This window comes from Sordaria macrospora, chromosome 1 (genome assembly GCF_033870435.1).
Source record: "Sordaria macrospora chromosome 1, complete sequence".
In the NCBI taxonomy this organism is placed as follows: domain Eukaryota; kingdom Fungi; phylum Ascomycota; class Sordariomycetes; order Sordariales; family Sordariaceae; genus Sordaria; species Sordaria macrospora.
Genome location: NC_089371.1, coordinates 8,080,239 through 8,105,707, shown reverse-complemented (window position 1 = coordinate 8,105,707; position 25,469 = coordinate 8,080,239). Strand labels below are relative to the sequence as shown.

At 54.7% G+C, this 25,469-nt stretch overlaps 8 protein-coding genes across 8 annotated transcripts; 3 read left to right on the top strand and 5 right to left on the bottom strand.

Annotated features, from left to right (window-relative positions):
• Positions 1-133: 133 nt before the first annotated feature.
• Positions 134-4,621, bottom strand: SMAC4_00471 (uncharacterized protein). The gene is made up of 4 exons (XM_003351875.2): positions 4,199-4,621; positions 2,612-4,058; positions 701-2,554; positions 134-634 (listed from the first exon to the last, which is right to left on the bottom strand). The coding sequence occupies exons 1-4, from the start codon at positions 4,394-4,396 to the stop codon at positions 609-611; spliced, it is 3,525 nt and encodes a 1,174-aa protein (XP_003351923.1). The 5' UTR covers positions 4,397-4,621; the 3' UTR covers positions 134-608.
• A 1,344-nt stretch (positions 4,622-5,965) lies between these two features.
• Positions 5,966-9,826, bottom strand: SMAC4_00470 (uncharacterized protein). Its single transcript, XM_003351874.2, has 3 exons — positions 9,562-9,826; positions 6,800-9,461; positions 5,966-6,743 (listed from the first exon to the last, which is right to left on the bottom strand). Exons 1-3 carry the CDS (start codon positions 9,569-9,571, stop codon positions 6,344-6,346), a joined length of 3,072 nt encoding a protein of 1,023 aa, XP_003351922.1. The 5' UTR covers positions 9,572-9,826; the 3' UTR covers positions 5,966-6,343.
• A 499-nt stretch (positions 9,827-10,325) lies between these two features.
• On the bottom strand, positions 10,326-12,602 carry SMAC4_00469 (uncharacterized protein). Its single transcript, XM_003351873.2, has 3 exons — positions 11,638-12,602; positions 11,177-11,520; positions 10,326-11,108 (listed from the first exon to the last, which is right to left on the bottom strand). The coding sequence occupies exons 1-3, from the start codon at positions 11,960-11,962 to the stop codon at positions 10,497-10,499; spliced, it is 1,281 nt and encodes a 426-aa protein (XP_003351921.1). The 5' UTR covers positions 11,963-12,602; the 3' UTR covers positions 10,326-10,496.
• Positions 12,603-13,395: 793 nt separating this feature from the next.
• On the top strand, positions 13,396-14,386 carry SMAC4_00468 (uncharacterized protein). Its single transcript, XM_066089435.1, has 3 exons — positions 13,396-13,629; positions 13,695-13,820; positions 13,887-14,386. The coding sequence occupies exons 1-3, from the start codon at positions 13,610-13,612 to the stop codon at positions 14,251-14,253; spliced, it is 513 nt and encodes a 170-aa protein (XP_065945881.1). The 5' UTR covers positions 13,396-13,609; the 3' UTR covers positions 14,254-14,386.
• Positions 14,387-14,404: 18 nt separating this feature from the next.
• Positions 14,405-15,739, bottom strand: SMAC4_00467 (uncharacterized protein). Its single transcript, XM_003351871.2, has 2 exons — positions 15,263-15,739; positions 14,405-15,193 (listed from the first exon to the last, which is right to left on the bottom strand). Exons 1-2 carry the CDS (start codon positions 15,551-15,553, stop codon positions 14,573-14,575), a joined length of 912 nt encoding a protein of 303 aa, XP_003351919.1. The 5' UTR covers positions 15,554-15,739; the 3' UTR covers positions 14,405-14,572.
• Positions 15,740-16,068: 329 nt separating this feature from the next.
• Positions 16,069-17,388, top strand: SMAC4_00466 (uncharacterized protein; the record flags this gene model as incomplete). Its single annotated transcript, XM_003351870.1, has 3 exons — positions 16,069-16,279; positions 16,340-16,658; positions 16,725-17,388. 3 exons carry the CDS (start codon positions 16,069-16,071, stop codon positions 17,386-17,388), a joined length of 1,194 nt encoding a protein of 397 aa, XP_003351918.1.
• Positions 17,389-17,525: 137 nt separating this feature from the next.
• On the bottom strand, positions 17,526-19,223 carry SMAC4_00465 (uncharacterized protein). The gene is made up of 4 exons (XM_024655529.2): positions 18,658-19,223; positions 18,543-18,562; positions 18,115-18,420; positions 17,526-17,984 (listed from the first exon to the last, which is right to left on the bottom strand). The coding sequence occupies exons 1-4, from the start codon at positions 18,695-18,697 to the stop codon at positions 17,787-17,789; spliced, it is 564 nt and encodes a 187-aa protein (XP_024511021.1). The 5' UTR covers positions 18,698-19,223; the 3' UTR covers positions 17,526-17,786.
• Positions 19,224-20,716: 1,493 nt separating this feature from the next.
• On the top strand, positions 20,717-23,962 carry SMAC4_00464 (uncharacterized protein; the record flags this gene model as incomplete). The annotated part of the gene is made up of 1 exon (XM_066089434.1): positions 20,717-23,962. The coding sequence occupies one exon, from the start codon at positions 20,717-20,719 to the stop codon at positions 23,960-23,962; it is 3,246 nt and encodes a 1,081-aa protein (XP_065945880.1).
• Between the last annotated feature and the right edge of the window lie 1,507 nt (positions 23,963-25,469).

Here is a 25,469-nt window from a genome sequence, read left to right as displayed (position 1 = left end):
AACGACGCGCGAGTTATTCAACGTAAAGGTATATTGGGAGGTTGCCAACTGAATCAAAGCAGAGCACAGAGTTCGTATCTAGGTGTCTCCCATAACAACAAGTCAACAATCAACAAAACGTTTTGGCTAAAGCTTGACAATCCATCCTTTAGTGTAATTATCATATTAAAAAGTATCGTCCTTATAACAAAATGCAACAACGATGCTATGCGATCCGCCTGCTCCTTCTTCTTCTTCCTCTACTTCGCCTTTCTGTTTCGTTGCCGTGTTGCCTCACCTCGCCTCACCTCACCTCGCCTCACCTTACCTTCCCACACCTCACCTTCCCACACCTCACCTTCCCACACCTCACCTTCCCACACCCAGCCATCAAACTTCCCAACCCTCTTCGCTGCTTTCCTTACCTCAACTTTCCTGTTCCAACACTCGACTCTAGACTCACCCACTCTTTCGTCATCCATTCCCGACAATCTCTATCAACAACCCATCCCCATTTAACTAACCCAACACTCTTAGATCCTACCTCAACCACTCAACCGCTCAACTCCATTGCCTCACTTACAACCACAACACGCCGACAAAGCCTCCACACATAATCTGTCGAAAGCTTAGAAACCGAACGGGTTATCAGGGGCTAGTACACACCCATATTGTCAGCATACCATCTTCAAACACAAATCCTCGAACATATAAAACTTACTAGCAGCAGCCAAATTCGCCCTCCTCCCCGTCGCCTGCGGCGCCAACTTCTTCGCATCACCACTAATTCCGAACCTAACCGGTGGCGCCGGTCCCGTCTGCTGCGGCACCAACGGCTGTTGTTGCTGGTGCTGCTGGGGTCCATTACCAAAGCCCTGAGTAAAGCTCATGCCCGTAGCCTGGGGCTGGAGCGGAGGCGGGAGTCCACCGCCCATGCCACCGACGTAGCCGGTAGGCTGAGGCATAAAAGGCTGTTGCTGTTGCTGTTGCTGTTGAGGGTATTGACCGAAGCTGGTTTGCTGGGGTTGCATGCCGGTCATCATAGGTTGTTGCATTTGCTGTTGTTGCTGCTGCGGCATACCGAAGCCGGTGGGTTGAGGGATGAAGGGCTGTTGTTGAGGGGGGAACTGGCCGAAACCGGTTTGCTGGGGCGGCATTCCGGTCATCATGGGTTGCATGCCCGTCATCATGGGCTGCTGCATTTGTTGTTGCTGGGCCTGCATCTGGGCGGTGTATTGCTGCTGGAGACGCTGCTGGGCGAGGTCGGCGAGGCTCTGGCCGGGAGGAGCGATCTGGGGTGGCTGGAAACCGGTCATCTGAGGCTGGATAGGGGGTGGTGTGAAGGCGCTGGGTTGAGCGGACTGAGGCGCCGAGAGAGGGCGAGATGGAGGTGGGGGAGCAACGAGACCCTGGGCAGCAGTGTACTGAGGAGCAAGAGGTCTTTGGCGCGCAATGTTCTGAGGAAGGATCTGTCCACTAACAGCAGGAGGTTGCATACCGGTGAAGAAGCCGGGAGTGGCGCCGGTAAGCTGAGGAACCTGCGCAGGAGCAACCGGAACGGGGACCGCCGAGGGCGGAGGCAATGTGATAGCCGGCTGCACAACTGGTGGAGGAGCAACCTTCTCGGGTTCCAGAGGCTGGGTAAGCAACGACAGCTCCTGCATCGAATTGGTAAGAGCCGCTGGCGGAGTAGATGCCGGCGCGTCAACCAGAGCAGGAGTCGGAGCGGGTGCCGGCGCAGGAGCAGGAGCAGGAGCAACGGCTTGCGCAGCCGGCTCAGGGGTTTTCGTCTTGCTGGGCTTGACATCCCAAGCATCATCATCAAAGCCCCCGGAGGGCTTGGAAGCAGACCTTGGCGTAGCCGCAGCCGTAGGGGACGATGCCTTGGCACTACCAGCACCCGAGTCCTTGGAGAACGCGTTGGGATCGACGGTGTTGCTGACCTCGACAGGGGGCGCCGGCCTGCCCTTCTTCGTGTTGTTGCGCAGCACACCTCCTGGCCCAGAGAAGAGTCCACCCTCGCCCTCTTCACCCTTCTTGTTCCGCATGTACTTGTTGTCCAGGTACCGCATGACCTTGATAATATCACCTTCACGCAAGCCCAAGTTCCTCAGCACAGTAGCATCGACATCTGGCAAGACACTTTCGTCGATAGCCTCCCGCAGGAAAGCCTGCGAATACCGCTCGCACAAACCAACCTGTACGTCGCAACCGAGGAAGAAGTTGAACCAATCGTAGTCGGGCTTCTTTGAGGTGTCGATGGTGGCACCAACCCGAGAGCTGGAACCACGGTCTCTTTCCCTGTCGCGTGTCGATCGGCTAGACCTCGAAGACTCACCGGTGGATCGCTTGTTCTTAAGGTCGGATAGGGGCTTGTCTTCGTCGAGTGATTCACCAGTTACGCGCTCCACGTACTCGAGATCCTCAACCGACATCTTAGAGACAGGCACAGCGATCTGCACACCGTTCATCTTGTGGAGCCTGATCTTGCCATCCTTGACACCGAGGAACTGGGCCTCTACGCTGAAGGACTTGGATCGATCGGTCCATGTTCGTACCTTAGAAGGATCAGGTTCTGTGATAGATAGTCAGTATCCGCAAACTGCCAACAGTGAACATGGGGAGTACTCACTCGACTTGCTTGACGACTTGGAGCTGGTGCTCTGACCGTTTTCGCGCCTGCTGCTTCGCTGTTTTCCTCTTCTGTTATCATCTGCGGCCGGCAAACTACTTCTTCGTTCTTGTAATCGCAATCCTGGGCCTACCTCTGAGTTCCTCTTCTGCTTCTCCTTCTCCTCCTCGCGCTGGGCAGCCTTGATGGCCTCCTTGGTCAAGCGCGCCTCCTCCAGGCGGTTCTTGTCGACTTCCGACATGCCGACCGCAATGCCGCTGATAGCCGTCTCTGGCTCTTCCCACACGCCGTTGATCTCAATGTAGCTGCTGGGAACCACGCCCTCCTTGCCGTTCCTGACGCGACGAACCATCCACCACTCGTCGCTCTTGGTATCGTCGAGAATAACAACCTCATCACCGACGCCGACGGTGACCTCGTCCTCTCCCTGAGCCATAAAGTCATACAGCACGGTACCCTTCTTCTTCTTGCCTCCCGATCCCGCGGCAATGATCTCTTTGAGTCCCTCCATGCGCACGGTTCCGGCCATGTCGCCCAGCATCGCGACAATCTCTTCAGCGGTGTCCTTGGCGCCCGCGTGAAAGTCGACGCTCTTGCTTGGTCGCACGAGCTCCATAAACACGTGCTTGCCCTCCCGAGAGTAGTGTGTCATACAGTCGGCCCGCCATTCCTGCGAAGGACCGTCGTGGGAGTGTTCCGGCGCTATCAAAATCATTCCCGTCCTCAGGTTGATGCCCAGCGTGGTCGGCATCTTCTTCTTCTTGCCCATTACCGACGTCATCTCGTTGATGTTGTACATGTGGAAACCGCCAGGGGTGAGCGCGGCGGTCTGGGGAGGAGGAGCCTGCGAGGTCCGCGGGCTAATGCCATAGTCGTCGGTGTCTTGCGATGCCGACTGGGCGGGCGGCGGCACCGGTCTGTAGGACCTTTGCTCCGGAGCAATCTGCGAATCGCCGCGCGGACGGCTCGGGAGCGGCGGGGACCTAACCTCCTCTTCATAGTCTTGCGAAGCGTATGACTGTCGCTCGGGCTGGGGAACACTGATGGGCGCTGGGGGTTGGAACGATGAGCGGTTGGCCATAACTCCGGCGATGGCGGCAGCAGGGTTGGAGGCAGCGACGGGTGTGCTTGGCTCGGAGGGCACGCTTCTGGCGGGCAGGGGCGGGCTGGCTACATCGACGCTGACGCTTGGTGTCCTCTGCGGCAAAGGCGGAGGAGGAGCATCATAATCTTCCTCCTCCTGCTGGGCGTACTGGCCGTCCTGGCCATCGCCCAATTCAATGTAGTTGGCGGGCGCGAAGCCGTAGTCGCCATCGTGGCCAACTAGGATCCAATCGGGGTCGGAAGTATCGAAGACTGAGAGCTGCGCATCCTCGGGGAAGGAGATCTCTTCGTCGGTCTGACGCGTGTACTCGTAGAGAGCGCGAGCGTATTGTACGGGTTTCGCCTAGTTGGTCATGGTGTTGCGCGGTCAGTTTAAGTGATCTCCATCTGATGATGCCAAGGCCAGCCAGCCAGCTTGCTATCCTCCTCCTAGTTGTAGGTGTAGGTGTCGTTCTTTCAGACCACATCACACATCACACATACCTCCTCAATGTAGTTATTCGGGATCAGGCCGACGGGCTCGTCATCGTCGGCGGCATTGGCCTTCTTCTTTGCCTTCCACCAATCGTCGTCCTGGCTCTTTTCCAACACGTAGAGAATGTCGCCTTCGGAGATTGTCAACTCGCCCTCGCCTTGGGGCGCGTAGTCGTAGATGGCCCTGTAGACGCCGAGGAAGCCCATGGCTGGCAACTGCTGCGGGAATTCTACTCGTATGATGCCCTCTGGATGGTGGGAGCCGGCATAAATTGACGCAGGGAAGTTGTTATATTACGAGGGAACAGGAATCGGGAGAAAACGAAAGGACGCTGTCGGTTGCGAATGGTGGCTGGTGGTGGTGGTATCACAAGTCTTGGTTCTGCGGGCGGGGGGTCGGTAAGATCGATGGAAACAAGGAGCGAGCGGCGGCGGGCGGCAAGCCTGTGAGAGCGGGTGACGCTGGCCTGGATGACGGACGGGGGCGGCGCTGCGGCTGGGCAGACGTTTGAGCGAACGGGAGCTCCTGAACTTTGGGGTGGGTGCCAGTGATGCACCGCTGCGGACGAGCTAGAGCTAGTTCTAGAGTGTACGGGTGCTCCTGAAGCAAGGGGCAGCCGCTATGAGCAGACAGGGCACTGTATGCTTGTTCCTACACTAGGATCGTGGCCGGCCAAGGCCCTCCTCTAGGTATCGTACGGATAGCCTGCGGATTTGAGCGAAGGAACGTCGGGAATATGTCGACAGCGAGCGCGTGCGGCTGCGGTGACTGCGAAGAGTTTTGTTTTTATCGTGATCAAGAGTTTGGAGTTGCGATCGAAAATGGTCGAGCCAGGGGAGAGACACAGGAAATTACTCTATGTCCGAGTCGTGGACCCGTTTAATCATGTGGGTTGCCCAATTCGCTGCGGGAGCTGGTCCGGGGGTGTGTATACGGGGGTCGCTGAATTGTACACTAGAACAAGACAACGAAGCGGTCGAGAAGAGGCCTCACCAAAACGTATACATCAGAAAGCGGAAATATTCATGGAAGAACAGTCATAAATATCGAGAAAATCGAGGCCAATACAATGCTCCAGGACAAAGTTGTTCGTAACCTGAAAGATCGCAAAGCTAGAAGTTGAAACCCAAAGAACTTCTCACGCAGCCACCGTAACCTTCCAGCGCCTGTATACCTACCTTATAGGGAAACGACTCTGCAGCGCATCTCGATCATCGCCCGCGTTCAGTCGCAACCCAACTAGCGACTACCTTAGCCAACACCGTCGAAGCAAGGCACTGGCCCAGGAACGACGGATATGTAGATGTAGTCAACAGCGTGCAGGAGCAGGCACAGCCTGTCGCATCTTCAATATGCGTAACTTGCCAGGCCCTTGTTGCAGCCCGTTATAAGCTGTATTTCAATCTTGCACATGTTCGTCGTTCACAGCCAAAGATTGTAAATAATCAACCAGCCAGCTGGTCTCGACCGGCAGACCCGGGATTCATCCATGTCCCGAGGACCCTCGACATGAAATGAACGATCCACCGCCCGGAATGACGCTATCTACACGTGCGGCTACGCAGTGCTGTGGTGTAGATCGCTGGAGCAGTTCAGCTGGCGTTCCTGGCATCGTTATTTGTACACCCCCTAAGCTAGACATGTATCGTGGATTTGTACGGTACGGTAACGACGTAACGATCAATACGAGCTATCGTCAGCCCCTTTTTCTTGGTGGTGATATCCGAACGATGATCTAGACGCCAGTTCAACGTAGGTTATATAGCGACAATATACCCCTTTCAAAATTCGTCATTGATAACTCTGATAAGTCTATATAGCATTGCTTCCAGATACGATTTCCAGTTCCAGAACCCAGCCAGCCATTCCCGGCTCAGAATGGTCCAAGGTCCAAAGTCTATACCTTTAAATCTCGCCTTCCTTCACTCACCAACTACTCACTCACGAACAACCTCCAAACAATCAGGACAATCCTGCACAGGTGTACTCCCCACCACCTCCTGCGCCATCCCAACTGTCGCTTCCCGCGGCTGCATATCCTCCATATAATCCTCCATGACAATCACGCTGGGCGTGTCCTTCCTTCTCATGGGCACTTCCACACCAAAACACTCACTCTCGACGAATTCTCCAGATGAGGTGATGTCAGCCACCTACGGCTTGGTTACATCGCTCTCATGCATCGAACTCTGTCGGGTGCTGGTCTTGCGGCCCTGGCTGCGCGACATCACGCCGGGGAAATACCTAGGTTCGTGCCCGGGAAGATGAAGCTCCCTCAGCGAGTCTGTGAGGCCAGTGGCGCTGGCGGTTCCTTGACCTTCGAGAGCGGCACTGGGGAGGCCCAGCTGGGGTGACTGCTGCATTGGGCTGGGAAGGATCTGGGATTGAGAAAGGGAGTCGGTGCCCGCGTGGGGAGAGGGCGCCGAGGTGCCGATGTTGTGGGAGGTCTTCGCTTCTCCAATGCTAGCCTTTGCAGGCGGAGCGGGAGACTTGGGGGCTGCTTGAGCGGAGGTTGCTGCCGCTTCGGCTGCGAGGGCGTTGTACCTTTCGACCCTGTGTTCACTTGTCAGCAGTCATCCACTTTGTTCAAGCAAGATACGTGAACTCACATTCCCCTTTCCTCAAGAAGAGTCCTATAGCGGAACTCCTCTCTACGGTCAGGCACGTTGGTCTTGACCATGGTATTGCCCTGGGCTCCTGACAAGTGGAAGTCCTTGCCGAGCCACTGCTCCTTGACGGAATACTCGTAACCACTCTGCTTGACCGAGTTCTTTGCAAGCTCGCACATATCCACCGGGCTGAGCTTGTAGATCTGCGCCGCCACCGCATACTCTTCGATAAGCGGCTCCTTGGTGAACGCGAACTGGAGAGGATCATCTGTAGAGAGTGACACGTTGAGGCCACGCTTGAAGTACTGGTGCATCGGGTTCCTCTCGTACGCCAAGAACAACGCGTTGTTGCTCAATGGCGACATGGCGATACCGATCTGCTCAAGATAGAAGACATACTGCAAAACAGGAACCTTGCGCAAGAGAAGACCGTGGCTGATGCTGTGGCAGCACAGAGCAGCGACGGCCAGATGCTCACTGTCACCTGCCTCACCGCAGTGAGGACGGAGGACAAAGGTGTTAAAGCCACGCTTCTTGCGCCAGTGGTTAAGCGAGGCCATGTTCGCATACAGATAGTAGATCCAGTAGCTGTAAGGAGGGTTCTGCTTGCCGTCCCAAATCTTGGGGACGGGGAACTTCTTGAACAGTCGTCGCTCAACCTTGCTTTCATCGTCGACACTGTCCAGACCAATGACTCTTTGCAAGAAGATGTGCAGCTTGGGGTGCGAAGACGGGTCCTTGGTGACCTCGAACAGGGGCTGGAAAATGTTCCGGACCACCTCCTCAAACGTGTTTACACCGCCACTAGCTTTGTAAACATCGTAGAGGCGAGGAATCTGGATGAGCCAGCGGACGTTGTGAGAGAACAGCTTGTTGTCGACAACCCAGTTGGCAAGCTTGTCCCACTCATCGAGAGACTTGCCGTAGATGGACACACGCCACTCAACCATCTGGTACTTGCTAGACTCCAGATCCGAAATTACTTCCTTGGTAATTTCAGCCAGGTAGCGTCCGTTGATAAAGTTGTCGGTCTTGAGGAAGATGGTACGCAAACGCGACTCGCCAATCGGGTTGTACTTCAAGTTGAACTTGTCGAAGCGGTGGAACGAATCCGTGTGAGCATGCATATCGAGCGTGTCGATACTGAGATCGTAGGCTGTGAGGTTGATACTCTCAAACACCTCGGCCAGCGTCAGGTGCTTGCCATCTCTGTAAAGCACGATCTCGTCCGGGTACTTCTTCATCTTACTCTTGATGAAACGCAAGAGATGCTTCTGGTTCATGCAGGCCGAGTGGTGAACGTGAGTGTCAACCTTTCTGACATTGTAAAAATCACGATGGGGCACCTTCTTGCTGTCTGCCGTTTCATCGTATCCCTCCAGAAGTACGTAGAGGTCGAACCGCTTTTCGAGGTACTGAAGACGTCTGAAAGCAAAACTCTTGCTAGGTCCGTCCGAGGAGACTGACAGGATGGCTTCCAGATCCACGTAATACTCTCTCAAGGTCGGGATCTCGATAGCTGGCTTATCAGCCTCTTTGTCCTGATCGTTGTGATAGACCTGGTAAACACCATTTTCATCCAGCTTATATGTCATGTCATCCGGACCAGGCGCAGGAAGCAAGTCCTCAAGCTCAAAATCCTCTCCAATATCCTGTCCAGGCTTGCGCTTCTTGCCAGTCCACTTGTATGCCGTGCCAGAGGAACCTTCGTGCTTGTCGTTGTTTAGAATCATGCTGTTTGCTAGGCTGTTTCCAGCGCTGTTATGGGCATGAGTGCCGCGCCCAGCCTTGTCCCGGTCTTCGCTCCAGGCCGGAACCGGGGGAGGAGGATAGATGACCCAGCTGGGGTCGTCCTTAGGGTTGTCATTCGGCCCTTGGAGGGAAAGATTGATGTACTTCCGCCTGATATCAATAATCTTCTGGACATCCTGGAAGATACCAGTAAGTTCAGCGGTGATCTGAGGGTCTGCGTCCATATAAGTGCTGCTTCCAATGCCGGAGACCATGCCGGTGTTGAGCAACGTCTCCTGCTGAGCAGCCGGGTTAATCCTCCCTGGCAAAGGCGAGGAGCCATTGCCGGTCCGAGTATGACTATAGCTGCCTGAAAGGCGTGGCATTCTTTGGCGCATTGAGGCCTCGATCAGAGGATCATTGACAGGGCCGGCGTTGAACCCGGTGCCCATTGTGGATTCGGGAGATAGGATGGCGCTCTGGGAGGGGTCCACAGGAATGTGCCTTGTTCCAGCACCGTGGCCGTGGCCTGGCGCAATGAATGGGCTGCCAATGGGAGTAGCGTGGGCGTTTGTAGGAATCTGGTTCCTCTCGACCTGGCTTCGTTGAAAGAACAACTTGGCGTCTGTCTGAGTCATCTGGCGCTCAGTTACGGGGTCGTAGAATGTTGTCTTTTTTGGCATATCTCTGAGAAGCATGCCCTCTTCGATCTCTGCGCCTTCCGACTGGTTCTCGGTGTCGCGGTGGCCATCAGCGCTACCAGGCCTACTGCCAAGGTGGTCATGCTCGATGGGGTTGTCGAACTCTGTGTCACTCATTTCATGATCTCTGTACTCTTCATCGTCGGAATCGCGAGCCGGCAGGTGGCCAGCCGCGAAGCTAGGAGACGTCGGACTTGACGACTGGGCGTCGCGCGCGTAAGGAGAGGGTCCTGGCAGAAATCATCAGACCAAAATCTTGAAGGTATTTGGGAAGGGGAGGACATTGGTCAAGGATCAATGACGTGGGACGTTGTGGTTCCTGCAACTTACCACCACACATAGTAGTAGCTTCAACAGCACAAAGAGCTGAAGTGAAGTGTTGCTGTAGTGTCTGGGTGTACACAACGGAAGAAGGTGGTGACAGCGAGGGGCAAGTTTCCAGATTTTTCCCGCGGGATGGAAGCCCAAAACAACGATCGGCCGTTGTTGTATTCTAGTCTTTGGGTACAATCACAGTTGAACCTGTCTGTTTGTTGTACGTGCTGTACAACGGGTGACGACCTTTTGGCAAGGTACTGGACCGGCGTTTGTGTTTGGTGATGTTCTTTGGTGTGGTGGCCAGATTTGTGTTGGGTTGAAGTCTGAGAAGGACATTGACTTGTTACCTACTAGGATGGAATGCCCAGACTTGGTAAGTAAAGCCCCTCCAAGCTCTGAGAGACTCTGATAGTCTGATACGGAGATAGGCCTATAACTGCCGTACAAACGTGGTGCGAAGTCTATCACGACCACACCAAAGCGAACGGGATCTTCCATCTGCCGTCCAATGACGCATCGCAACCCCACTAAATAAGGCTCTTGCAGGGGTTTTTGGATGGACCACTTGACAAAGCGGAAGTGATTTCTTTTGTTCCCGCAGTCCAGGTCTCATTTCTGCACCCACTGCACCTGGCAGAAGGACCGCTGTAAAAACTGCGTGCATGCCGACCCTAGCCGCTGCAAGGACGCAAGGTGGCCCCTGGAGAAATACCCCTGAAAATTGATTGATAGGGCGGTTCCGGCCCCTTATTCTCGGTCACTTCCGTCAACAAAGAAAATCGATGGAAACTATTACCTAAAAGCACTGCAGTCAACAAGCCCTAGGACCGGTATAGAACCCGAATTTCATTCCAAGCTGTTAGTCAGCCACGGTTGTCGTCCCGGCTGCTACCAAGTACCTACACTCCGAACTTCTACAGTTACAACAAATCAAACCCTCAAGCGGATCAAGCCTTTTTGAGCGCCGGCGCGGCCGAGACCCTCCGGACCGGAGCCTTCTTCTTCCCATCCAGCGAGTACAGCCCGCCGGCGCCAAACACTATCACGGCTCCCACCAAGGTTCCAAACGCCAACTTGTTTCCAAACAGCCATATGCTCAACAGCAGACTGACAAGCTTCCGGATGTTGAGGACGATCGTGACTGTCAAGGCGGTCGAGGCAGCTGCCAGAAGGTTGACTCCGCGGATGCAAGCGTACTGCGTCAAGACGTTCAGTGCCAGGTAAAACAGCTGGCTAGGAATATGAATGTTCTCCAAAAACTTCTGGAGGTTGGGCGACAGGTTGGGGTACTCCTCAAAGTCCGGCAGCGGAAGAGTCAAGGGCGCGCTGTCGGCCAGTCTCCTGAACTGGGTCTTCAACGAAGGCCAGAAAAAGAGAAACAGGGGCAAAGACAGGAGATGCGAGTAGAACAGGTTCTCCTTCCAGTGCGGGCCATATTTCTTGTAAGTCTCTTCCGTGTAAAGGCCCATGACAGCGGATAAGCTCTGGGCAACGAAGAGAATAGCAAGACCAATGCCGAAGTCCGAGTTCTTCTCGTGATACTCCTTTTTGCTCGCTCCCTGGAAATGTCTGTCAGTATCCGCACTTTGCATAGAGATATGCCCAGTAAAGTTCTTGGGAGACGTACCTTGCTTTGCGCATCAGACCAGGCCGCCGTGATCACGCCCACGGTGAGGAGGAGCACGGCTATAATCTGGATTTTGGAATATCTCTTGCCCCATAACGCTCCCGCAATCATTGTAGTTATGCTGCCTCCCGAGCGCAGGATAATATGTACGGGGACCGAGATGTCGTAGCTAAAAGCATGGTTGTTGAGGACATTGATAGCAAAGAATAGCGCGATATTGATCAGCCATCGTGTGAGCGGGACTTGATTCTTCTTGAGGAAGAAGGGCGGACGGCTCCAGTCGATCTGGGAAGGTAGGCCGACGAGGGCGACGAAGAGGAATTGGACAAAGGTCAAGAGAGTTCCTGCGAACGTTGGGGAAATATGTTAGCCCAAATTCATATAGATCCGTGGTATCCGATCCGGGTCGCAAACAATGCGAACCCGCTCGGGTTGCTGATGGCACTGCAGAGAAAACGTACCGGCACCGGGCTCGACTTTGATGATGGACTCGAGCGCAAAGACATTGGAGCAGCAGCCTCCAAAGATCAGCGAGAGCATAACTCCTATAGCTATCCATTGCGGAATCGTCTCGATGAACATGCGCCCAGCCAGGGCCATAGCACGGCTGAAGAACGGACGGTTGTCGTCGATTCCGTACATCTCGGCCTTTTCGAGGGACGGGGCGGCATTGATGACGCGGGGCGAAGGTTCCGACGCAATGGTTCCTCGGTCGTCGCGGTTCTTGTTGGTGTTTACCGCATTGTGTTGCGGTTTAGACGCCTGACGCCGACGTGAGGCGGCCATGGCGAATGGGCAAATCGGGGCATAAAGCCGCTACTGGAGCGTTGGGGGCGACGGAGTAAGCTGCCGAGGGGGCGCAATCGGCAATGTGAATGTCTGTTGGTTGTGATGTCTTTTTGGCTGCCTGGAAATAGTTCGAAAACGCCCTGTCCGAAGGAAGCAACTTGATCGTCTGATGGCGGGGCAGACAGGGAATGTCGAGTCGGGTACCTGTAGCGGTTAGGCAAGGTACTTAAGGTTGGTGGTTCCCCTGACGTCGATGAACCTTGGACAAGCAAAGCTCCTCAAGAAAAACAAGCCGTAGGTAGGAAGGTGAAAATGTCAAAGGGAGAAACAGATGATGATATTTCGGACGAGGTGGAGAACGCAGTAGAAGCAATATGTATGTACAGTCATCGGGTCCGGAATCTTGCGTTGAGGCTGGCAGTAAGCAGAAGCAACCAAGTGGACTCGACAGCAACTCTTCATGGAAATTCCAGGCTCAAAAGCTCCATGACGACCCGACGAACGTCCGGTCAACAGCCGACGCGGCGCGAGGCTTCCATTCGCTGGGATCGGTCCAACGTTACCTTTTTTTTAAACTTCCATGTGGCCACAATTCGGGATGGTGGAGATTTGCCCGTGGCAGACCGTGGCAGAGACTCAAGCACATTCGATTTTCCACCGCGACAGCACCACCACGATAAAGCACGAGCTTCAGCTGAAATCGACCTTGGCCACTGATCCAGGGCGTTTCGAGCCACTAAAATTCGCAGGGTCAGTGTCCGGGCGGGACGGGAATGTGAAGGTGGGGGGTCGATGGTCGGGTGGCTTGACATCTGCCGAGCCAGGATCACACTCTTTGACCGTTCTTGACTGTCTTGCCGAGTCCCCCGACTTTCACCTGCTCAAAGGTTGTTCGGCTTGTCATGAAGATCTCTTTGTGATGCCGTTGGTTGATCTCTATGCAGTTTCCGAGATTTCGTCCCATCTTTTGGAGACTCCAGACTCGGCTTGCATGCCGAGATCTAGGTATTGGGACGGGAAGATAAATTGGACACCACTTGTGACGAGAGACGGGAACAACGCAGCCGGATTCTGCCAGAGTTGACGGATCCCAGATTGGGATTTGAGATTGGGAAAGCACTTTCTCACTTTAGAGAATACGTGCCATAGAAACTGAAGTTGATTGACTGTGGTACAGGAGAGACACAATCAAGAACCATCAATAACAAGGATTAAAGTGTGATAATCACATTTCCCCTGACGGTTGTAAACAAATCCAGGGACTGGTCATCAAGGTGCCTGCCGTTTGCAAGGGACGACCAAGATGGTGAACCAGCTGTGACATATCCCTAGCATAACCCTAACCCTGAAACCACTGCATTTCTCCAGTGATCGCGGAGTACCCTGGCCGCTTGTCCCCGGCCGTATGCCGCCCAGGAGGCAGCGACACACCAACGTCCTCAGGAAAGGAAGGTTCACTTACACCAAGTTCATACCTCTCTTTAACGACAACTTGAACAAAAATCAACCCAAGATATCGACTCATTGAACCACTGAATTAGTTCACCATCAAACTTTCAGTTGCCCATCCCAAGTTGCCCCACAGGGCAACCCTTATTCCGCTCTTTCTTCCTGCAACCGTCGTGCGTTAAGGTTTCACATGAGATGAGGCCATCACAATGTAAGTTTTGTGTCCAGCATCAACCCCTTCACAGACCAGACATGCCCGGCGCTAACACATACACCCAAGGACCGTATTCTCCCTCGTCATCATCAACAAGGCCGGCGGCCTAATCTACAACAGGACGTTTCACGAAGGTGGCCTGAACAAGCTCAGCACCAATGACTATCTCGTCCTGGCCGGAACCTTTCACGGGTATGTATCTATATCGCACCTCCTACCAAAAACTCCGAGCTATGCTAACAACTCACCCAAAAAAAGCGTCCACGCAATCACAGCCCGCCTCAACCCCGTCAAGTCCAATCCCGATGGAAGACCCCTATCCAACAGCAGCACCATCCCCGGCGTACCAGGTGGGATCCTGACGAGGCCAGAACCGCCTTCGGGGCTGGAGGTGCTTGAGTCAGAGAATTTTCGGCTGCAGTGCTTCAACACGTTGACGGGGGTCAAGTTTTTGTTGTTCACGGACACGACGCAGACGAACGTTGACGTGATCATCCGACGCATCTACGAGCTCTACTCGGACTACGTCATGAAGAACCCGTTTTACCAGCTGGAGATGCCGATCCGGTGCGACATGTTTGACCGGAAGCTGTTGTCGCATATTAGGGAGGTTAATAACAGGTAGTTCTAGTGGGAGCACGTTGGGTAAGGGGTGAAGAGAGTGAAGGGGGCGAAGGAAAGGAAGGGGTGTTATCAAGTTTAATGTCATGTCTATCTGACGGAGTTATCAGGCGTTTATCTTTGGGAATTATGCGGGCGGGCGGGCAAAGGGGTCATGATAGAACAGCTTCATGCTCAAAGATGGGCAGTTACCTTGGTAGTAATGCCCATGTAATACCATAGCGAGTCTATTCTACACAAATACAGCCAGCGCCCATGGTAGTCGTCCTTTGCAATGCAAAGCGCCATAACTCATAATAACGATCTGTCAAACAACAAGTCGACTAGGAAGTATCCATCTTGTCGCCGTCATCTGATTTGCCGTGCTTGTCGTCATCCTTTTTGCTGCCGCTGCTGCTCGCCTCGCCGTCCTTGCCCAGCAATGGTTCCGACTCGCCAGCCTCCTCCTTGACATCCTCCAAGCTCGCCTTCTTCGCCGCCTCGGCCTCCTCCTTGGCACGCTTCTCCTGGCGTGCCTTCTCCTCCTCCATACTCATTCTTAGCGCAAGGGCCAGCTCGGGGTCGACGGATGGATCGATACCGAAGGGGAAGTCCTCGCTCGCCGCACCAGCGGCATCGCCACCAGCGCCACCGCTACCGCTAGCAGCAGCCTCGCCGAGCAGGATGGGTGTCGAGATGAGCTGGTCGGAAAGCAACTTGCTGCTCGGTGGGATGACGACCATGTTGGATCCTTCGCCACTTTTGACCTCGCGGTTGAAAGCCTCGAGCTTCTTCTGGTTCTCGTCGTCGATGTCGCCGAAAAGAATAAAGTCGACGCTGGTGTTGTTCTTCTTCATCTTCTTGGCGAGCTTGATGAGGTCGCTCTCCTCCTCCTCGATGGGCGAGCAAACGAAAATGACGATACGACCCCGCTGGGACTTGTTCTGTCGGTGCTTGAGTGCGAGCTGTGGTGTAGAATAGCTAGTTAGTTGTCTATAGTTTCCGGGGAAATGCTACAAACAGATTGCACATACCCACGCCACCTGGATACCCCTCGACAACTGTGCCGAGCCACGGATGTTCTTCTTCGTCCGGTGCAGACCCTCGAGGATCTTGCCTTGGTCCGTTGTGAGCGTCACCAGGACCTCAGGACCCCTGCCGGCCATGCTCATGAGACCGACCGACGACTCGGGGTTGCCTTGTACGACATTTTGGAAGATGATGTTAACAGCATCCGTTTGCGCGTCGTAGCGGGTTGGTGTGTAATCTCCATTGCGACTGCTCTCGCTATTGTCCACCACGATCATTACCGCTTCGAGAGGCATCTTGGCTGGCGTTTTTTCGACTGCAAATTATTGATGGATATCGCTGTGCTGTTTAGTTTGGTAATAAAATCGTAGCGTCGCTCGAGGTTGATTTGGAGGAGGTTAGATTAATTGTTGTTGATGGGTTGATGGAAAGATGATGTTTAGTGACAGGTCGGGGAGCTCCTGCGTAAGGCGGTTCAGCCTAGCTGCCCGCGTAGCTGCGGTTACGCTATCAGGTGGAGGTACGTACCGCTGTTATGTCAGTGACCTGGAGCTGCGGCAGGTGCACCCCCTCGTGTGTCTAACGGGCCCTGAGTGGTCAGTGCTTTCGTTTGTTTACTCCAGGAAATGTCGACCACTCACAACACAGCGTCCATTCAATCCAGCCTGCAACACACTTCGAGTCGCTCACCCATCAAGAACGCACGATTAAAATATCCAGACACTTCGTCGCCAACATTGCCAACATATTTCTCCTGGAACGCCCGAGATAATTGCTCGGAAATTTTCACCACACCCTGATCTACGCGATCATGTCTCCCACCGCCGGCACGAAACGCAAGTCGGACGAGGCCAACGTTCCCAAGGACGAGCACAACACCGACATCACGGCACCGTTGCTGGACAGAAGCACAACAGAAAACGGACGACCAGGTGGCAGCGAAAGTCCCGCGAAGAAGAAGAGGCGAACAGGAATTTCAGCCGCGCAGAAACAGGCGCTGATTGATAACTTGCAACTCGAGCGTAAGTTTATCCGCCAGACAAGCCAGCGACGATGCGCGTAGCCGACTAACAAGTATGTAGTCACCGAACGCGCTCGCAAACTCCGGGCCAACTACAACATCCATGCGCAAAGTCTTCGAACACGAATCGAAATCCGCGTCAACCGCATTCCCATGTCCCTTCGCAAGGTGAAGATGGGTGACCTGATACAGAAGTACTCTACAGAACAGCAACAGAAGACCGCGACCACGACCACGACCACGACCACGACCACGACCAGAGGGCCCCCAGTTCCACCAAAGGATGCGACAACATCGCGCCCCGTCCTCCAGCGGCCAACAACAGCCTCCACGACCAGACCTACATCTCCCATACGACCCAGCCCAATCAAGACGACGAGGTTTGTGCCCATATCTCCCGCCAAGGGCCAAGGGATGGCTCCGATCCTAACAACATCAAACAACAGCCATGAAGTCTCCGGTCGCGACAAAGAGAACTACGAAATCGAGCCCACAAGCCCAGAAAAACGACAACAACGTCTCGGCCCGGCAGCCGACATCCTGCGCAATCATCCCAACCAAGTTCTTTCGCCCACCTCATCCAACTCGCGCCTAGTACCACGAGGGGAGCGCACCCCATCACCGACCAAACAACATCACCCACGTCCGATTTCCCCAACCAAACCCACAGCCGGCACAAGCGCATCCACCCTTCTTGGCAATATGGTCGAAAAGGCTCGATCGCGAGCGAACAGCCCACAAAAACATTCAACAATAACGGAAGCGACGCAAGCGAGCGCGGCAAAATCGAGAGCCAGAGCGGCAACCACTTCGACGGCTTATGCTACCACCACACGGACAACGCGGAGAGTTAGTGGCGCCAGCGTGTCTAGTGAGGCGAGCAGCACGTCATCGATGGGGGCGCGGAGGCAGCGGCCGGCGACGGCCACAGGGACGAGGCCTGGAACGGCGTCGAGCGCAAAGCGAGGTGTCATGAGTACGATCAAGAAGGGGGTGGCGGCGACGAAGAAGGCGGCGGGTGGTGGGACGAAGGAGAAGGCGGAGAAGGCAGCTGCTTCTACGGCAGCGGCGCCTGCTGCGTCGGGGAGAGTGTTGAGGAAGAGAGGTTAGCGGTTTTGACTTTCTGTTGTTGCTGTGGGTGTTACCTGTCTTTTTCTCGTCGGTGTATGATTTGCCGGAATTCCATTCAGGTTATGGGCTGTGGGATTGGCATTGTTACGGTTAGGCGTTTTTGTTACTTATATAGATATCAGGACCGCCGCTAGGTGTCGGCCGCGCAAAGCCTGGCGTTATTGGGTTTGGAAGGATTCGTTCAGGGACAGTGTTATATTACCATACAGCCGCTGCTGTCATTCGATACAGCTTTAAAGAAGGCTTTCTTCTTTCTCTCCGAGCCCAAGCGAATACCTAGTATTGTTCAGATGGGTAGTCATCGTAATATATCAAAAAGAACTTCATCATTAACTTTAAGCCTGCCTCGCTTAAGCGCCTCCAACAAGTCGAAACATCTAGTTTCCTTCGCCCTTCTTCTTCTTCTTGTCTTCCACGAGCTCTATGTTGTCTTCGGGAACCTCCTTGTACTTTTCGAGAATGAACTCCTCGATCTCGCCGCTGACATCGCCCTGGACGACAATCTCCTCGCCGCCGCTGGGTACCTTGGTTACCGAAGAGCCGGTCGCGAACTTCTTGCCGAAGTCCTTGGCAACCTATCCCACGTTGAAAACAGTCATTGTTAGCAGTCGCTTTCCCAACATCATCACCCTAGTATAAATAATGACCCGTGGGTGGGTAGCTAGCCAGCCAACTGTAAGCGTGCGAGCAAGATAATGTACGCACCTTCTTCAACTCCAACCCAAACGCCTCCAACCCGCTCACGGACGTGACGTATTTCCTCTTGTTGCGCTCAATGCGCTTGATGGTGACCACGCTGTTGGCGCGCTTGTCGGCATCCTTGCGCTCTGCCGCCTCGGCCTTCGCGGCCTTCTTCTTCGCGTCCTTCATGGCGCGCTCCTGCGCCTCAACCGACAAACCGGCCATCTCCGCCTCGAGCACCTCGGGGGACCATATCCTCGAGTACATGGCGGGCTGGTTCTTCTCGAGCCATTGCTGGCACTTTTTGACGGTTCCGCCGTATTCGCAGTACTACATAGGTTCGGGATGGGTGGTGAGCTTGAGCTTGGTGATCGATCGCGTATCATCGTCATATTTATGCGGTCTGGCGGGGTCTAAAGATGAACTGTAGGCTGAAGGGGGTAGTATCATACCTCGGGCGGCAGGGTGCACACTGCAGTCAAAAGGGATATTGTAAGCACATGGTTTCGTGATGCGGTCGGTGGTCAATGGGAGCGGAAAGCGCAAGTGGTGATGGATGCGACTTACCTCCGCAATAAACAACATGACGTCCTGAGAGTTCAGTCATGGCTGGATCTGGATAGGCACGATCGGTGAGGTATCGGTCGAGGTATAGCGTCTACAATTTTGTCGTCGTTCCCGTCTGTGATGTCCAGCGGATGTACTTGGTATGTATGTTCGGTTGCGTCGCGAAAGGTGATGTTTTGTTCCAGGGGACCGTCCAGTACAAGCAATGCAAAGCGGATCATGAACGGGAAGCTTATTGCACTTGCCCCTCCTTATCGCTGCAGTGCTGGGGGCGTTCGCGATTGATAATTGCGGGGCTTCTCTTTCATCTCACAATGGCGGGGCACATCCGAAAGGCACTGCCGTGACGACAGCGTGGGCCCAGTTGAGATGAAGCACAGACCATTTGGAGTTTCGATGTGTGCTCCACAACCGACAGAGCCAAGCTTTCTAAAGTCCGGGGAAGATCTGTGCGCATTTTGGAATAGCCGCCGAGCTCCAGTCTCCAGCCGCCGTGTCGTTCTCTCTTCAATCCGCTTCAATCTTTTGTTACCGCCCTTCAATCCGTCACTGCCACAGACACCGCGCATCACTTCCATGTCGCTTCCATATGGGCATTTCGCCAGCTTCTCCTTCACCGCACCACATCGGACGCGGAGTCGGCTGCCGATACGGACGCCACGAGCATATGTCGGATGCGCGGTCGGGACACGTCCAGACTGAAGAACGGGAAATTGGTGACTTCTTGAATCACGGCTGAAGAGACTATGAACATCAATCAAGTGTGAAGTATCTTCAAGCGCTAGAGGTCTCATCACCAAGTCATCACCCACTACCTCCAGAAGGTCAACTCAGCATCACTCTTCATCCGTCACTCAGAATCTGCCAATCCAACATCATGGTGGAGTGATTTTCTCATAAAACACCAAATCGATATCAAGAGTATTGTCAATGGGAAAGGGTAACATCAGTCGATTGAGAAAACTTTCCGGTGGCCAACCAGGCCCTCAAGCTTTCTCAACACTGCCTCTGTTCAGTTCCTCTCATCGATCCTCGGCTGCACCATCAACGGGATCCAGGGTAACGTCGATCTCTGGATCACGAATGCAAGGGACCATGTTACCTATCATGTGGTTACCTGTTCAATCTCTTCAAAATCTTTTTGATCCTTCACCGTCTGCGGATCCCCATCTTCAATGTCCTTCATACTGACCAGTTTGGGAATTACAGAGGTTGGGAAAAGTACCCGTATGGAGTCTACACTAGCAAAATCTGGAGGTGGACAGAACTGAGTCCAATCACGGTGGATGACTCGATGTTTTAAGCGCCCAGCTGGGTGCCGGCGTCGTTCCCGGCCATGTCATTGGTCGTACTCTCTGCAACGCTGTCGATGGACAGGCCCCATTGGCGCGCGCCTTGTCTTTGCATGGCACGCTTGGTTCGCCGACTTCTTCTTGGTCGACCTCCTGCGAAACCTGATTCGGTCGCACAATCTTCTCCCACCCTCGTCAACCGGTCATGATGGACTCGTGGTGCTGCCCAACCTAAGCTAGTTGCGGTCGACTGCTGCGACCACCCTGTGAAATACTGGGAAGGGCGAAGCCAAGTCTCGTTGACTGCCAGGGCCCGGCCACCAGAGTCACGTCAACGGGCGACAACGGGGGGGCGCAATATGGGAGAACATGGGACAATATCAGCGGGAATCCGGCTCTCATATGGTGCTAGAGAGTGTTGCTAGCCGCTGTGGTGGGAATCGGCCGACAGCCAGTCCAAGTGGACGCTGCCGTCGCCATCACACATCCATCCTTCTTTGTCTCTTATAATATCGCGTGGCCCAGACCGGCTGCGTTGAGCAGTCTTGTTTAGATCTCCATTCTCTTCTTACGCCTTTCTGCGCAAATACAGGAATAGAGCTTCGTTGACCGAAGCCGGTCCATCGTTTTACCCCCCATTTCCATACTCTTCGTCTTACTGTTGCATTTGCATCGACGCCGGCGTCATTCCATTTTCCCGGTCAGCTCTATTTCCAGTCTTTTTAATCAATATCAGAGCGATCCTATATTACCACGACACCAACACCATGTCGGACCTTCTGATTTTGCCCAGCACTACATACCGGCCACCCTCCCCGCAGGGCAGGCGGAGGATGGCCCGGACTCTTAATCCTATAATGGAGGAACCTGAACAAACCGATACGGAGACACAGCAGCAGCAGCAGGAGCAAAGGGGTCACTTCAACAATCTCCAGAACAATAACAGCAGCAACTGGCCTGTCAACCAAAAGATCGAACAGTGGCTCGCCCCTTTTTCTCCCTTGAGCGACCATTTCCCTACGCCACGGGGTCTGCATTTCCTTGCCGCTCCGGTTCTGCCTGCGACACCGTCGTGCATTTCGAGCTACCGCGGGCCGGACACGGATGCCGACGACACAAGTTCAGAAACTTCATCTTCCAACCCCTCTTTGGGAGCGTGGAATAATAAACGATCAAGCGCCATGACTGATGTGACGGAATTTGACGACCTTTATGACATTTCTGATGAGGAAACGCAGCGCAAGGAGATGCTGCAAGCGAATGGTATTGGTCGCCACATGAGTTCGAGGAGGAGTCTACGGAGGTCATCGAGAGCGTCAATCGGTCAAAGACTGTCCCTGTCCCGTTTGGTTATCCCAGCCGATATCCAGGCGGATGCGAAGAAGAACATGACTTCGCCCATTCCACCAACACCACCATCCGCTATTGCCATGTCCCCAGCTGTCAAGTCGCTGATGGAGCTACGACAAATCCAGGAGATTCCCAACGTCTCCGCACCCCCATCCCTCGATGGCAGCATCAACTCGGAGGAGATGGCTGCCATGTCCGCGCCGCCCACCCCCTTGATCGGAGCCCGGGACAATGTTGATGAGGACTGGTCCGGAGTTCGTCTCCAGCCCGGCGCATTGGAGACGCTCCAGGCCCTTTCCTCCAACCATGAGTCGGAATATGATGAGGCCCCGGCCCCGGAGCAGGTTATCGAAGTGCCCCAGGAGATGTCTCAGGAAATGTCCCAGACTCGCCAACTTCCCCGTTTGATGACCAGCCTCAACCGGGCCCCTTCCGGTCAACGTCGGTCCCTTGCTGGGCTTAGTAGGCTCGAGATCCCTTCCCCTGGTGGTTTCTTCTCGGAGCTCTCTTCAGCAACCCGGCGCACATGGAACATGGGTAGCCAGGCAGAGGAACCCTATCCATACCAACCCCCAACTTCGACCACTGCCGAGAACTTTTATAAGACCCCTTGGCAAAACGCCCCCAACACCATTCCCCCACCACCCCCTCGGCCGCTTCACCTTGACGATGGACCTTCCAACATTGTCGAGCGCGTAGTTGAGGTCCCTGCGGGCTTGAACCCAGAGGAGCTTCCCACCGCACTTCGGGTCGAGGCTACCCCGGTCACTGCAGTCAGGTTGCCTGCTGCGGAACCTGAGGAGCCTGCCCTTGAACAAATCGCCGAGGAGACTTTCTCCCCCATGGTCGGTAACGAGATCGTCGCTAACGAGATTGTTGACGATTATGATGCCAAGTATGTTGCTGAACAACAAACGACTTCGCTCTCCCACATCGAACGCACTGAGCTGTGGTTGATGGCCCAGAGAGCCTACCTCCAAGGCGTCGTTGGCTTCTCCGATGAGATTGAGGTCCCCGAACACCTCAAGCTCGGCTTTGAGGAGTCAGAGGCTGAGGTTGAGGTGAAGGTTGACGAGAAGGTCGAGGAAAAGACAGAAGAGCCAGCAAAGGAAACCACTGTCGAGTCCGAGACGAAGCAGAAGAAGTCTGTCCGCTTCTCCGAGATTACCATCAAAGAGAGTGTTCCCAAGTCCCTTCCTTCCAAGCTGGTGCGCATGGAGAATGCCTTCTACCGCGCCTTCACCGATGCCGCCGTCAAGACCTGCCCCAACGACGTCTTCGTCAACCGCCAACCACGCTTCGAGGCCCTCCAAGCTCAGCGTGTCGCCCTCAAGGATGCTCACCGCAACCAGCTCCTTGGTAAGTTCCAGCTGTCTGTCGTTCCCCAGTCAGCCAAGAAGCGCATGAGCGCCAACGTAGCCCGCGGTGACGACGTCCTCGTCGACGACCCGGAGAAGCTCCGTGCCGAGAAGGAGGCCGAGGCACGCAGCCAGATGAACATGGCCACCTGGCACGTCGCCGCCACCAAGCTTCTCAACGGCGGCCGTCTCATCTGCGCACCCGTAGCCAAGCGCCTCGCACGCCAAAGCCGCTTCGCCCCCGGCGCCAACGGTGTCAGCCGCGACCGCGCTCGCATCCTCGACCTCGCCGGCCAGGGTGCCTGCGACTGGGCCTGGCACTGCGCCCTTCAATACCCCAACACCAAGATCTACACCGTCACCACTAAGACGCTCCGCCAACTGAGCAACAGCAACATCCGCGGCCCTCCCAACCACCGCCAAGTCGCCGTCGACCGGCTCACCAAGCTCCCCTTCTCCGACAACCAGTTCGACCTGATCTCCGCGCGCGAGCTGCACGCCGTGCTCAAGCTCTTCGGCGAGAACGGCGCAGACGAGTGGGACGCCTGCCTGAAGGAGTGCATGCGCGTGCTCAAGCCCGGCGGCTACCTCGAGTTCTCCGTCCTCGACGCGGACATCATGAACGCCGGCCCGCTCGGCAACGCCAAGGCCGTCGAGTTCGGCTTCGCCCTGCAAACCCTCGGCTACGACCCGAACCCCACGCGCTCCTTCATGGCCCGTCTCCGCCGCTCCGGCTTCGACGATATCCGTCGCGCGTGGATGTGCATGCCCATGGGCCCGCGCCACTCCACCAAACCCCCCGCTCCGCCTCCCAAGGCCGAGACTCCCGGCCTTCCCCCTGCCAACCTCAAGCTCACCATGTCCAAGCCCCTCAAGGACAGCGACAGCGGCATCGATCTCTCCAACTCTTCTAGTACTGAAGGCCCCAAAACCCTCGAGCTCGAAGCCATGGTCTCCGGTTCAACCGACAACATCGCCGCCATCGCGGGCATCGCCGCCGGCTGGAGCTGGGAGCGCTGGCTCCTGCGCGCGGAGATGGAGAAGGCCGCAGGCGAGCTGCGGCTCGCCGACATGGTCACCCCCGGCGAAGCCATGCGCGAGGCAGGCAAGATGATTGCTGATGTGCATGCTGTTGTGGAGGAGGGGAGGAATGTCGGGTCTGGGTTCCGTATGCTTAGGGGGTATGCGAGGAAGCCCACCACCAGCTTGGTGGCGAGGGAGAGGGAGGTTAAGAGGCAGAGGGAGATGGATGGCGAGAGGGTGGGGTTTATTGATATGGTTTTGGATACTGATAGTCTTGCTTGAATGAGATGGAGGATGGTTTCTTTTTGGTTTGGGGGTGGTGAGGGGTTCAAAGTTTTGACTTGGCTTTGGTCTGGTCCTGGATGGACAGGACTGTAACAGCGGGATTTTGGATTTGTGGATAGTGGACAGTTCTAGATGAACGATTGATTATTCCCTTTTGTTGATCTCCTAGGTTTTTATCTCGTACTTACCATGGCAATCTGTTTAATGAGTGTACAAGAGGAGCACTACCACATTGCGCAACTGGGTGAAGTATATCAAGTGGATTTTACTGTACGGGTAGAGCGCCGCTTATTCAACTCATGAAGGTAACTAAGGTATGTTATGTTCGCCCTCTTTGGGTCGTCCCTCCCTGTCGAATTTGTCCGTCTTCCTCTCTCTACTGACATCTAATCAGTAAGTCACGGCAGAGGGAGGAATCCACCCGCCACAGGCAATGCTTGTGAAACTTGAAAGCTGGAGTCTTGCGGGTGAAAACATATAACACTGATGTCAGTACCTTAGTCATGATGTGCTCGCATTATTTGACTACCTGTGCCTATCTAAACCAGGTTCTGTGCTATAACAAGATCATACGGTTCTTGAGCCATTCCGCGGCAAACGAGAAATTGAGCTAACGACATCGACGGACCGTTTTTGCTTATTCGTCCTACTCCAAAACATATCGATACCCTTCCAATCGCTTCCATCGTCGCTCTTTTGTATACAAAAGACTCCTCCTCGTGAAAAAGGTACATGTCCTGCTTCAGCCCGCATCCTTCAAGGAATTCTTCCGAAACAAAGCCAAAGCATCCGCCATAGCCGTTGGAAATCTGCGCTGCTGGATCAACAATTGCCTTGGTCCATATCGTCGATTCGCGACCAGTAAGCACCGATACCTCTATCGTTTTGTGGCTTCCCTCGTTGGGCCGATTGTCGGATTGCAGGGCAGGCGGAGACATATGCGAGCATGACCCAGCTGTCCGAGGCGATTGTCTGTCGTCGACGCGGTGTCTATCGCCTTGACGGAAATCAGGATAGCTCTTTGAGAGGGGCTCCGGTTCGAATGAGAGACGGGCGGAAGAGCAAAAAGGGAAATTCGTTCCAGATGTGAGGCCATGTGAGAGATATAATCATCGTCTGAGGTAAGCCGATGTTCGCAAAATAGGCATTTCCCCCAGGATTGAGTAGGGTCTGAAGTGCTGCACAGGTGCACTAGGTCTCCATAGTGTTGTTCGGAGACCTCTTCAAAGTGGGTGGACGAGATGTGTAACTTAAAGTCCTTAGCTGTGCGAAGGTCTTCATCACACCCAAAGGGACACTTCCACAGTCTCCAGTGTTGGAGGCGCATGTGCCTCGACCAGTCCGCACGACGACTATACAGTCTGTCCGGCGTAATGCAGGTTGTCGACAAGCATATGTACGGTTGCAGATCTCTGAAAACGTGTTTCCTGTGTTTAGTTAGCTTCAGTATCTATGTGTGGGGAGGCAGGAAAGAGTGGAGGCTCGCCGTACTCCCAGGCGCGAA

Coding starts and splice junctions, on each gene's coding strand:
- SMAC4_00470 (XM_003351874.2), bottom strand. Junction 6,744..6,799: donor CTTCTTGAGGAAAGGGGAAT/GTGAGTTCACGT, acceptor AAGTGAACACAG/GGTCGAAAGGTACAACGCCC.
- SMAC4_00471 (XM_003351875.2), bottom strand. CDS start 4,396: ATGGGCTTCCTCGGCGTCTACAGGGCCATCTACGACTACGCGCCCCAA. Junction 2,555..2,611: donor CAAGTCGTCAAGCAAGTCGA/GTGAGTACTCCC, acceptor TATCTATCACAG/AACCTGATCCTTCTAAGGTA. Junction 635..700: donor GGCGAATTTGGCTGCTGCTA/GTAAGTTTTATA, acceptor GGTGTGTACTAG/CCCCTGATAACCCGTTCGGT.
- SMAC4_00468 (XM_066089435.1), top strand. CDS start 13,610: ATGAGGCCATCACAATGTAA. Junction 13,630..13,694: donor ATGAGGCCATCACAATGTAA/GTTTTGTGTCCA, acceptor CATACACCCAAG/GACCGTATTCTCCCTCGTCA. Junction 13,821..13,886: donor CTGGCCGGAACCTTTCACGG/GTATGTATCTAT, acceptor ACCCAAAAAAAG/CGTCCACGCAATCACAGCCC.
- SMAC4_00467 (XM_003351871.2), bottom strand. CDS start 15,553: ATGCCTCTCGAAGCGGTAATGATCGTGGTGGACAATAGCGAGAGCAGT. Junction 15,194..15,262: donor GGGGTATCCAGGTGGCGTGG/GTATGTGCAATC, acceptor TCTACACCACAG/CTCGCACTCAAGCACCGACA.
- SMAC4_00465 (XM_024655529.2), bottom strand. CDS start 18,697: ATGACTGAACTCTCAGGACGTCATGTTGTTTATTGCGGAG. Junction 18,421..18,542: donor TGTGCACCCTGCCGCCCGAG/GTATGATACTAC, acceptor GAACCTATGTAG/TACTGCGAATACGGCGGAAC. Junction 17,985..18,114: donor TTGGGTTGGAGTTGAAGAAG/GTGCGTACATTA, acceptor AACGTGGGATAG/GTTGCCAAGGACTTCGGCAA.
- SMAC4_00469 (XM_003351873.2), bottom strand. CDS start 11,962: ATGGCCGCCTCACGTCGGCGTCAGGCGTCTAAACCGCAACACAATGCG. Junction 11,521..11,637: donor CAAAGTCGAGCCCGGTGCCG/GTACGTTTTCTC, acceptor CAACGTTCGCAG/GAACTCTCTTGACCTTTGTC. Junction 11,109..11,176: donor GGTCTGATGCGCAAAGCAAG/GTACGTCTCCCA, acceptor AGACATTTCCAG/GGAGCGAGCAAAAAGGAGTA.